The sequence below is a fragment of the Pollachius pollachius genome, assembly GCF_949987615.1.
Source record: "Pollachius pollachius genome assembly, chromosome: 9".
Taxonomy (NCBI): Eukaryota; Metazoa; Chordata; class Actinopteri; order Gadiformes; family Gadidae; genus Pollachius; species Pollachius pollachius.
Genome location: NC_136942.1, coordinates 9,108,775 through 9,121,177, shown reverse-complemented (window position 1 = coordinate 9,121,177; position 12,403 = coordinate 9,108,775). Strand labels below are relative to the sequence as shown.

At 50.1% G+C, this 12,403-nt stretch overlaps 1 protein-coding gene across 1 annotated transcript in view; it reads left to right on the top strand.

Annotated features, from left to right (window-relative positions):
* The window catches only part of pdhx (pyruvate dehydrogenase complex component X), a gene marked incomplete at its 5' end in the record, with an annotated part of 29,941 nt that extends 18,221 nt beyond the window's left edge, over positions 1-11,720 (top strand). The window contains 6 exons of the mRNA XM_079743657.1: positions 4,192-4,351; positions 5,479-5,626; positions 7,848-7,906; positions 8,777-8,935; positions 10,288-10,352; positions 11,445-11,720. Coding sequence (XP_079599783.1) covers positions 4,192-4,351; positions 5,479-5,626; positions 7,848-7,906; positions 8,777-8,935; positions 10,288-10,352; positions 11,445-11,700 — 847 coding nt within the window. The 3' untranslated portion in view covers positions 11,701-11,720. The remainder of the gene's footprint in view (positions 1-4,191; positions 4,352-5,478; positions 5,627-7,847; positions 7,907-8,776; positions 8,936-10,287; positions 10,353-11,444) is intronic.
* Between the last annotated feature and the right edge of the window lie 683 nt (positions 11,721-12,403).

The following is a 12,403-nucleotide window of genomic DNA, read 5'->3' as shown; positions in this document are numbered from 1 at the left end:
CGGGGATCGAACATGCAACCTTCTGGTTACAAGTCAACCCGCTCTACCTCCTCAGCTACTGCTGCCACAGTGTCTTCCACATTTTGTAATTTATTATGGTGTGTATTTTAGTGTTGGAAAGGATGAGACAGATGGATGAGTTGGACATGGATATGACTCCATATACGCCAGTATTGACTTTATTCTCAGACAATTCTAAGATAGTTTTGCTTCAGTCAGTGACTCTGATTTATGGACAGGCTATTCAATTCCCCTCTGCTTTTCCCACTGTGTGTGTGTGTGTGTGTGTGTGTGTGTGTGTGTGTGTGTGTGTGTGTGTGTGAGAGAGAGATCCCCAGTTTATTATTCCAGTCAGCCCCTGTCTCTCCCAGGCGTTTTGAGCTCCTGGTCTTTGGCAGTCAGTGTGACTGCAAACGGTGGATGTAAAGGGAGCGTGTCTCCTTATAGAGCGCACAGGAAGGAGGCTTTGATTACAAGACGAGGTGGGAAGTTCCAATGTTTGACTCAAGGTGGTGTCCATCTTGCTCGGAATACTTTGTGTGTTTCAGTTTCATTAAAAAAAAAGAAAAAAGTACAAAGCCTAACTGCAGTAGCTATGCAAAGAGTAAAACTGAATAAAATGGGCTTAAAAGAGTTTAACCGGCCAGCCAAATGGGACAAAGGTGTATAAGTGAGGCTGCTCTAAATAACACAAAGCTAAATTGAAGTCTGAGTCCTTGTCGCACGATAAACGGATATCAATAAGTGCCTATTACTGCCTATATCCCTAGAAGGAATCCTATTCGGACCTCATTCTCCTTCTGTCCAACCGCGTGGCTCACTCTCCACACTGCCTTCTCTGCCTCAATGGGAGCGACAGACTTGCAAATTCACCACCTCATTCCCCCGTGGCCCAGGCCAAGTGGCCGTGCGCTGTCTACTCAGTGGGGCACCGCGTCCCTGTTTGCCTTCGCTGACCGCCTATATGCAAAAGTGATCAGGCCCTCCAGCACAGAGAGGACATCCTGCTCTCTCCCAGCGAGACGGCCCTACTGTACGGCCTGAGTGGGCGGTCATGTGCTCCACATGCCTCTCTGCCGTTGAGGCGGGGAATTCCTGTCATTTTAATAACAACCCCTTACAATAGGAAGGAAATGAGGAAGTGCTATAGGAGGAATAGGAGGAGTCTCCTGGTCATTGGCCAGTCGGTGAGCACCTCTCCTGGTGCCTGGGTCTTGGTTTCCGTCTTTGGGGCGGGCCCCTGTTCCCCGTGCACTGAACCAGAACCGGACCGCTCGGCCAGGGAGCAGCTGACGTGCACGCTCCTCCTCCTGAACCTGATCCTCCTCCTCCTCTACCTCTTCTCACTCCTCCTCCTCATTCTCCTCATCCTCCTCCTCTACCTCTTCTTACTCCTCCTCTTAGTGCCCTTCCTCCTCCTCCTCCTTCCTCCCCTCTTACTGCTCTTCCTCCTCATCCTCATCTTCCCTCTCATCTTCCTGCTCCTACACCTCTTCCTCTTTCTACTCTTCCTCCTCCTCTTACTGTTCCTCCTCCTCCTCCTCCTCTTACTGTTCCTATTGCCTTCCCTTCTCATACTGCTCTTTCTCCCCCCCCCCCTTCCTCCTAGACCTCCTCCTCCTCCTCCATGTTCTTAGGTTGTTCTGACTGCTAGGGGCTTTTAGCGTTTATTACACACTGACATCGGAACGCCTCCATTCCTGTCTCTCTCTGTCTGTGTGTGTGTGTTTGTGTGTGTATCTCTGTGCATGCGTGCGTGTTTGTGAGAAACCCCCTTCGTTTCACACCTCGACGAAGGCCGGTGTGGGAGCTGGCGCAGATGGCAGGGCCGGCCCACCTGAAGCAGGGGTGGAGGGACATTTGGTTAATCTCTCCGCCTTCATGCTTTACAGTCCCCCTTCATTCGCCTTCTTTGTGTTGCCATTGATCAGGACGATGCTGTATGTGTGACAGTGTGTGGGCTTTGGTGAAATGTTTTCTGATGGTAAACACTTTCAAAAGTCTCCATCACTTGACACATGGGTTCACATGCGTCGTGCTCGCCCGGTTTCTTCATGTGGGAATGATGACATGCAGTCTCTCCTGTCCGTCACCTGAGCCTGCTCTATTGTAGCGGGGGAGGGGGTGGGGTATGGTGTGATTTGCATCCGATTCTCATGACACGGTTTTACTGGCCCAGAATGGATAACCGAGAGTTACCTCTGAGTCTCCTGATGACACACACGCAGATGCACGCATGCACAAAGACACGCACGCACAGGCTCACATACCTTTACACACACACACACACACACACACACACACACACACACACACACACACACACACACACACACACACACACACACACACTGTACACACACACTGCTCTAGTGAGAGAATTGTTACCAAGAGCAACCTTTCGTCTCACAAACAAGCAGCGAGAGCATGAAAGCATACAGATGCAGCCTCCCAACGAAAGCCCCACACTATTGGAATCAATCTTTAGTTTCAGACATTGCAGAAAGCCTGCAAGCTGCCTCACATGTGCTTCAAGGATATACATAGCATTATATTAATGAATTAGGGATGTTTAAGACTCCCTTCATTATTTAATCCATAACAATAACAAATAAAATTACTTTATTCTGTATTTTTATATACGCCTTTATTTAACTAATAATAATATAATGTATTAAAACATTGTGTGCAGGAAAATACGCCCTTTTGAACCCTAAAGTGTCTCCATCTCTTATCAGGATGTTCAGGCTTCTCGGCCACAGATACTCTTCCTGTGAAGATCACATAGTCATAGTCAGCCCATGCTCAGCCCATCCTTCCCCTCTTTGTATAATATAATCATTTCACATTTTTACATTACATTCAGGGCGTTTGGCAGACGATCTGTCCAAAGCAGCTTACAACCATTAATACAATTTCACACACCAACGACGGTGTCAACCATGCAAGGCAACAGCCAGCTCGTTGGGAGCAGTCAGGGTGAGGTGTCTTGCTCAGGGCCACCCTGACACACAGGATCGAACTAGCAACCTGCCGGTTACAAGTCGACCCACTCTACCTCCTGAGCTACTGCCAAACCTAATCTATAATCACATAACACTGTGGGCTCGCTTCTCCCAACACTTCCTCCCTTTATTTTGTATTCATCCCCTCCCTCCCTCTCCCCACCTTTCCAGCCATCCATTGTGTATTCGCCTCAGAGATATTCCTCAGACAGAGACATGTCTCTGGGTGGGAGGAGGAGACGCACACATCTCCTGTATGCACTGCACACACGCGCTCCCCGTCCACAGCTCAGTGCAGAAGGGTTCCCGGCACATCTGCATGTTTATTTATTCAGTCTTGGGTTCTGGCGGCCATGTTGCTGTGTGTTTACACTGCAGAATGCTGGCTTGTAGCGCACAGCCACGGCCCAGCCTGAAGAAGCATAGTTTTCTCTGCTCTCTCTCTCTCTCTCTCTCTCTCTCTCTCTCTCTCTCTCTCTCTCTCTCTCTCTCTCTCTCTCTCTCTCTCTCTCTCTCTCTCTCTCTCTCTCCCCTCCTCCCTTGTGTGTATGAATGGGCCGGTTCACAAGATGGCCTCTCTTGCACCTCCTTTACTCTGGGACAGAACCACTAGTTCACTGGGCAGGGCTGTCCTCGGTTTCCACCAACCACTATGTGATTCATCACGTGGCCGACACGTATTGTGATTACCGTTGTGGCAGACACATGATTTGTTACAAGATGTCAAGCATTGGGTTTGTTTGTCTATGACGTTGTGGCATGGATATTATTTCCTTTGTCCTCCAGTTTGTTTCATCCGGTTGTGCATTCTGCAAAGCTTTCAGTCCAAATAACAAATAACGAGATAAGGTAGATAAGAAAGATAACAACTTTGTCATTCCCCGGAGGAGAAATACTTTCAGTACAACTGCCCAGCAGCAGTGGAAAACACAGGATTGAATACATACAAGAAAAAAGTACTTTTTTTTGTACTCATAAAAACAAAGATAGACGCTATAGTAAAGACAAAGTGAACAACCGGGCTAACAAAACGGACGGTATAAACAATCTAAATTATAAAGCGTAAAGTGTAAAACTAAATGATCGTATCCGCTTTTGGCTGCCTTCTACATGAGTAGGAAGACGCTTGAATGCTCTCTCGTCTGCCTCCGGCGTCCCTTTTTGAGTTTTTCCCTTCATTTTGCAGAGATGCTCTGAACCTGCTTAAGGGGACCCCTTCCTCCGGAGCCGCCGTACCCGTGGCCGCGCCCACTGCCGCTGCTGCCCCCCCGGCCTACCCCCCCCCAGCCCCGGGCCTCAGGCCCAACATACCCCCGCTCTCCATCCCTGGGATGCCCGGCGCTCCGGTAAGCCTGCAATCCACTGACTGGATTTCCGGTCGTCCGGTTTGTCAACACTGAAGGAGACGCAGGTTTAGGCAATGCTATCGGTCATTTTAAATGGAATCAAAATGTGTAAGTGTGTGTGTAAGGTTTCTGATTTCAGTATTGTTATCAAGCAAAGGCAAAACCAAGACAAAGCAACAGCTTTTTATTTTTGAAAGTTGTGTGCTGATTGATTAATGATTAGGATGAGGGTGTACTGATTCAGAATCCTACTGTGTAAACATTGCGACTCTGACGTGAATATGTTTTTTTGTTTGAACGCCAGTGTATCAAAATGTAGCACGCATTGGTTAGAAGGCCTTACTACCAGGTGGTCTCTAGGCCGCCAGACTATCATCCTGATAACTGCTTAACAAAGTTTTCTTAGTAGCTCTCATTCACACAATGTTTCACCCAGCCGCTATTGTGGAGCACTTAGGACAAACAAGGTGTCTTGCTCAGGGACACGTAGGTTGCAAGAGCAAATGCCAGGTGGCCTTCCCTACCTCCTGAGCTACAACGCCGTCCGACCGTGTTTCTCACCCTGGTCTCTCCCCCGGTCTCTCTCTCACCCTGGTCTCTCTCTCTCACCCTGGTCTCTGTCTCACCCTGGTCTCTCCCTCCCCCCGGTCTCTCTCTCACCCTGGTCTCTGTCTCACCCTGGTCTCTCTCTCACCCTGGTCTCTCCTTCCCCCCGGTCTCTCTCTCACCCTGGTCTCTGGCTCACCCTGGTCTCTCTCTCTCACCCTGGTCTCTGTCTCACCCTGGTCTCTCCCTCCCCCCGGTCTCTCTCTCACCCTGGTCTCTGTCTCACCCTGGTCTCTCTCTCCCCCCGGCCTCTCTCTCACCCTGGTCTCTGTCTCACCCTGGTCTCTCTCTCACCCTGGTCTCTCTCTCCCCCCGGCCTCTCTCTCACCCTGGTCTCTCTCTCTCACCCTGGTCTCTGTCTCACCCTGGTCTCTCCCTCCCCCCGGTCTCTCTCTCACCCTGGTCTCTGTCTCACCCTGGTCTCTCTCTCACCCTGGTCTCTCTCTCCCCCCGGCCTCTCTCTCACCCTGGTCTCTGTCTCACCCTGGTCTCTCCCTCCCCCCTCCATCTCCTCTCCGTAGGGTACCTTCACCGACCTCCCAGCCTCCAACATCCGGCGCATCATCGCTCAGCGGCTGACCGAGTCCAAGACCACCATCCCCCACGCCTACGCCAGCGTGGACTGTGACATGGAGGCTGTCATGAGGCTACGCAAAGACCTGGCCAAAGGTAGAGCTCCAGGCACGGCCACACCCCACTGCCAGCCAATGAGGTCAGACCAGCGGGCGGGTCATAAGTTCAGGGTCATGTTCTAAATACGGTGGCTCGGCTGGTAGATTCTTCCACGCTGGGAGGCAACACGACAACACTGCAACGGTACATCCTGAATCCTGTCCTCTCCCTGAGATGCGCTATTTATGTTCTGTGTGTGTTAAGTGTGCCTGCGTGGACACACATGTGGACGCAGTGACACACGCACACGCACACACGCGCGCGCGCGCACACACACACACACACACACAGCGGTTGCCCTGACGGTGTGACATTGGCAAAGGGAACAGTCATGGTTATTTGTGGAGACAGATGTTGTCAAAGCTTCTTCACATGAGTGCTCGGGACCGAGGGGAATCTGTTTCATACGTTGTGTGTCCGTGTATGTCCGCTCATCCGTGGCCATCGTTTTCCTCGCTTCAGTGTGGCCGTTTTCGGGTTATTATTAACTTATTTATTTAATTTGAAATGGCCTAGGTTGGCTGAGGATCTCCTTGTAATGATATGTACCAACACCTTGAATGACATCTGGGTGGCGTGATGAATACCGTAATCATAGTAATTTTACCTCTGCAATGGTTCGGATTCAGACTCCTAAAGTGGCACCCTTCAAACACAGTCGTCCTGTCCTAACCTGTCCTTCAGTCTTCGTATTACTTATAAAAGACAGCGTTTGGCTCTGGTGATGACGCAGGTAGTACATGCACCGCTGTGGTTGTTCTGTTTGACTCACCGCGAGGAGGGACTGCACAATTCTCTTCCCACGCTGTCGTTCAGAGAAAGGTATGGTGAAACCTCCCGGTACAGCTCAGTTGTTTACCCTCTCCCACCTCACCTCGGCTCACTGCAGCCCTTATTAACGTCCTCCCTCTCTGACATCGACAGCCCGATGGTTTTCAAACCAGCGGCCCCGTCCGACACAAAGGGCTCTTTTGAAAGCCTTGGTTGCCTGAGCAGTTCATTAAGCAGGCTGTGTTCAGGCAGAACGCTACACGAGCCCTCCCGTTTCCACCAGAGAGATGCCTCTCGCCAACGCTGTTCATTTCAAAGCTTCTCTCATGACTCCTACTCAAAACCTCTGCCTTATTAATCATCTTGGTTATAAACCAGCCGGCTGTATCCATGTGCTCTTCAGGGTCACCGGATTGCATTTGGAGACCCATATGCATCTGAAAGTGTATTGAATGGTTAGGAGTCACGGAGGACTATCTCCTGACACCAGTGATGATGGCTAGGAGTGGGGATGGCTCGGAGGAAGGGGATAGCAAGCAGCAGAGCACGCGATCGGAAACGTGTCTCTCTGTCCCCGGGATTTTAGGAGCAAGGTCTCTGGTCTCTATTCTTAGGGTCTCCCCCTCTCACACAAACTCCCCACAAACACGCGTTCCCCAGACCAAAGGTTGCTGCTCTTAAGTTGTTATAGCATGCTAATGAACCGTGCGTGGAGCTTACACTATTTAGGCCGGATACCACAAGAATTAAGTAAGGGGAATTTAGAAATCCCCATACTGATAATGAAAGAACTAGCTCGATCTTATCAATGCGCTGGCATTCAATTGTAGAAGTGATATTCTTGTACTCGAGGGCTACATCTCACAGAAAGGATCTATTATGCAGTTGTCATCGTCTGCTGAGGACGATGCCTCAAGGCGGTTTTATTTGATTAAACTCAATTTCCCCCAGCAGCCTCAAGGGTTAATGTTGATAACTCTTTGACAGAATGTGACGGCCATTGCTGACTGTGTTGTGTGTGTGTGTGTGTGTCTGTTTGCGGTTGCGTGCGTATCCTCTTCGGTGTTCCCCCTTTCTTCCTTTTATTCAGAGTCTGAACAATGTCACGGTTAGCTCATTAATCATCCTGCTTACACAACGCAAGGTGTTGGTCACCCTTTTGGGGGTCTGTCACTCTTTGGGGGTGTATGTCATCCTCCGGGGGGCTTTCACCCTCTGGGGGGGGGGGGGGGGGTCTTTCACCCTGAGCTACTAGGGAAGAGCCTGGCCTGTGGCAATGTCCTCCATGTGTAGGGCATTAGCTCATGTAGCATCGGCTAGCGACTACGTGCTACCAACGGTTGATAATGAGGAACTGGTCTATAAATGTTCATGAAGTTCTGTATAATCTGTATCACGTTTCATTCACCTCGATTCTTTTTTTCTAAATGGATTCTCTTTTTTGCAGAACAGGTCAAAGTGTCTGTCAACGACTTTGTCATCAAAGCGGCCGCAGTCACGCTCAAAGTAAGTCTTGTGGAAACTAGGTTTCTGTGACGTACTTTCTATCTTTAGGAGGCCACATTGAGGCCGAGAGTTTACATCAAGGCAACGATACTAGAGCATTTATTTCCGTAGAACACACTGACAGTCTCCCCCTTTTGACTTCTCAATAATACTACATTTACATTTTACATTGAGTTGATTTTGCTAATGCTTTTATCCAAAGCGACATACAACCATTCATGCACACATTCACACACCTACGGCGGAGTCAATCACGCAGGGCGACAGCCAGCTCGTCGGGAGCAGTTATGGTGAGGTGCCTTGCTCAGGGGCAGCCCGACGCTAGGAGGAGGGGGATTGAACTAGCAACCTTTCCGGTTACCAGTCAACCTGCCTTACCTCCTGAGCTACTGCCGCCCCTAATCAAATACTAATCAATTGAACGGGTGAATGAGGAACATGCGATTTGTCCACACTTCATATTAATACTCAGTCAGTCTTGCTAGCGAGCCACCAAGCCAACTCCATCGGGAGGAGATATGCTCATTCTGCCCTGAACTCGGTGTGTGCACAGCACATGCCTATTTTTATTGGTCGCCGCTCAGCATCGTTTCCATGCCTACTGGACTATCGCTGTGGCAACAGGCATGTGACTCACTGCCCCCGAGCGGGCCATGCCCAGAACGCTGGCACTAACATGGCCGCCTGGTGCGTTTCTATGCATTTGTTTTGCTGCAGGTGATATCCTATAGAAAAGTGACATGCTGCATTAGTCTTTCCCAGCGTCGTCCCCCCCGGTCTCCTCATGAGTAGTTGTTGTGTAACAGAAGTCGTCAGTCCATTCACCCTCTCACAGGTTGATCAGACCTTCAATTTTCCCCCCAAAAACAGGAAATGCCGGAGGTAAATGTCACCTGGTCCGGGGACGGACCCCTGACGCTGGACTCCATCCACATCTCGATCGCCGTGGCGACGGAGAAAGGGCTCATCACCCCCATCATTAGGGACGCGGCCGACATGGGGGTCCAGGAGATTTCTGCCACTGCTAAGGTAGCGACTGATGACTGCTTCCTGTTCTAGCCAGACCACGAAGGTCTTCAGAGTCCAGTGGAGGACCGGGTTACACCGGGGCTGAGAGATGAAAACCTAGCGATGAAAACCTAGAGATGCTGTGGGTAGCATTAAGAAGTGGCACTTGAGCGTCTTTTGTAAGAAATGAGAGAATTGAATGTTAGTTGGGGGAGTGCTCTGTGAGAAGATCTGTATCAGGTTGACTGTGCCTGCCTCCGTGTGAGACAGTTTCTTGATCTCTTGAACGCTCGCTTGACATCAGGGCATTGCCCCCGTCGGAATACACCTTACCTTCAATCACATGTGCTTCTGCTGTAAGTGTTGTAATGCAACACTTCTTAATATCGGAGCGGGAGAGGGAAGTTAATATCACCACTCTCTTCCGCTTACTGGAAGTATTCCAGAATTCGGGAATAGAAACGAGCAAACACAGGAAAGCAATAAATTGTAACTAAAAGAGTTGTTAACAACGTTGCGGTGTGGTCAGTGAACGCACGCAACGCGTTCAATAGCACCCATTTTGCTTCCGATTTAGCTTATCAGAATGGTGTCAGTCCAACCCCAGAGTTCACAATCCAGCGCCACACAAGTTCATCCATGCAGCCCGACCAGAGACCTCCTCTAATGAGACGGACCCTCCTCCAGCAGGGGCTCGGTCTGTCCACCCAGAGCTGGCGCGATCTACTGGGTCGTCACGGCAACCGCCTCCCCCTCATTCCGGCCCTGATTGCGTACCAGTGTGTGCGTGGCCTCGCTGCAGATCATGTGATCCTCCCCCCCCTGTTGCGCTGCATGTATAATGTGCCTCAGGGTTGAGGCGATGAAACCGATAAGGTCTGTGGTCCCATCAGATTAAATATGTATGGGACTTATTTGTTTTTGGGTTTCCTTGAGTTGCCAGGATGTTATTGGCTTATTGGCATCCCAGCGTCCTCCCTCGTGGCCGGGGCTGAAACCCGTGACGGATATTGATTTATTTATTCGCTCCTAGACTTTCATCAAACCGATAGCCTACAGTCGTCTACCGCTGGGTTAGCTTATGAACTTTAATGGGCCTGAATGGCAAACAACAAAATCTGTTGAGTTTCTAAAGGCATTATGGCTCTTGTTGTCTTTCTGTTGTCTTGGCAACGACAAAATAAGGAACTTTCCCAGCGTGACCTATGATGGAATGATTGTTTGCATGCGTGTATGTGCGTGTTGTCAACATTTCAATACGTTGACCCATCTTTGTAACCAGGTGTGTGTCTGTGTATCTGTAGTGAGGGATGATCAGTGTGATGTAAGGTGAGTGTTTTGTTTTTTAACTCTGATGCGTTGCCTCTCCCCAGGCGTTGGCCAAGAGGGCTCGGGACGGGAAGCTGAAGCCAGAAGAGTACCAAGGGGGGTCGTTCAGGTAACATGCACTCACTCGCGAGCGAGTGAGTGAGCCTAATGTCCCGGGTTCACCTCTCCCTGGATGTCCCATTAGCCACGCCCATAACGATTAACTTACACCCGTGAGGGGAGGGAGTCGCTGTCATTATCGGGGAGGGATTCGCTCTCATCATCAGCTGGTAATGGGCCCCAACGCCGCCGGCCGCGAGTATTATGCATGTGGAGGTGGAGTCTTCTCGTAGCTGGGGGGCCGTCCATCATCAACCAGGGGGGACACCATGGTTCATCACGCTGAACCCGTCAGGATGAGCACACCTCCTCCACGTCTTTGACTTACATAATCTGATTTATGTACGTGTGTGTTTCTTTTATATTATACCCTGATGATAGTTATTTTGTGTTTGTATTCTTGCGAATGCTATACACGCTTAGGCTTTATTTGCTGTATTCTTTATTGTGAGGCCGGGGGAACTGGATACCTCCTATACCTTCATAGAATAGAGAATTCTATGAAGTAGTAGTAGTAGTAAATAGAGAATAGAAAGAAAATAACATGAACACGAAAAAATACAGAAAAGGGTTAGTAATGCACATAAACACTACCCAAACTATACAAGCCCAAGTTTGTTTAAGTTGTAGAATCCCATATTCTCAACAGTATTTACAATATACTGTTGAGAAAAAAATTGAAAAATCAATCGATACTGATTTGGTACAAACGTCCTCCTCCTCCCCACTTTCCCCTTTCTCATCTCCTCTCTCTCTCTCCTCCTCCTCCCCATCTCTCTCTCTCCTCCTCCCCACTCTCACCTCCTCCCCATCACTCTCCCTCTCCTTTTCCTCCCCACTCTCCCTCCTCCTCCCCATCCTCAATTCTTCCCCATCTCTCTCCTCCTCCTCCCCATCTCTCTTTCTCTCTTTCTCTTCCCCACTCTCACCTCCTCTTCCCCGGTCTCAACTCATCCTTCTCTCCCTCTCCTTCTCCTCCCCACTCTTACCTCCTCCTCCTCACCGCTCTCACTTCCTCCTCCTCCTCCTCCTCCTCCTCCCACTTTCTCCATCCTCCCCTCCCTCTCCTCCCCTTTCATCCCACTCTCTCCACCCCCTGCAGCATCTCCAACCTGGGCATGTTCGGCATCAGCGGCTTCAGCGCGGTCATCAACCCGCCCCAGGCCTGCATCCTTGCGGTGGGGGGGTCGCGGGCGGAGCTGCGGCCGTCGGCCGACCAGCAGAGCCTGCACACCCGGCAGCTGATGACCGTCACGCTGTCCAGCGACGGGCGGCTGGTGGACGACGCCCTAGCCTCGCGCTTCCTGGAGAAACTCAGGGCCAACCTGGAGAAGCCCCAGCGCATGGCCCTGGTCTGATGACCGCAAGGAGGGGGAGAGATACAGTGGGGGAGAGGGGGGAGAGAAAGAGGGGAGAGAAAGGGGGAGAGAGAGAGACGCAAGTAAAGTCTGTCAGACCAACCAAACACCTCTACAATGTTCAAACTGCACAGGGAGACAGGAGCAGGTGAGGGGAGGAAGGGTTGGGAGAGAGAGAGAGAGCAACAACAACAAGGCACTCGCAACAGGGCCGTGATAAAGCCTGGCTCTACGTAAAGGTTTCACATCACAGGTTAATCCTCTGTGTTAACGAGGAGTATATTCACCGCTCTGATCCCTGTGTCTCACTCTGTGTTTCATGGCTCCTCTGTACATCGTTTCTAGTGTTTAACAGTCCAGCTCTTCTGTGGCTGAACCCTGGCCTTTTAAAGTCCCTGATCAGCAGGTGGGGGAGCAGCTTAACACTGGACAGCTTCTAGATGGGGGCCCGGACTTTAGAGGAGCCACCCCGGCCAAATGTTACTTTTACTGTGGAGGAGAAGGCATCTTTTAGGAGTAGGAAGATGAGCAACGTCAATTTACAAATATGTCCGTTCTTCCGACGGCAAATTAATTATGTGTAAATACCTAATAGTTCAAAAATAAAGTTCTCTGTTTATAATTGCAAATTCTAACTTAATTTATTTTGAACCTCCAATGGAATTTCGCAATTAGTTTCAACCTTTAACAAATACTGTTTTCC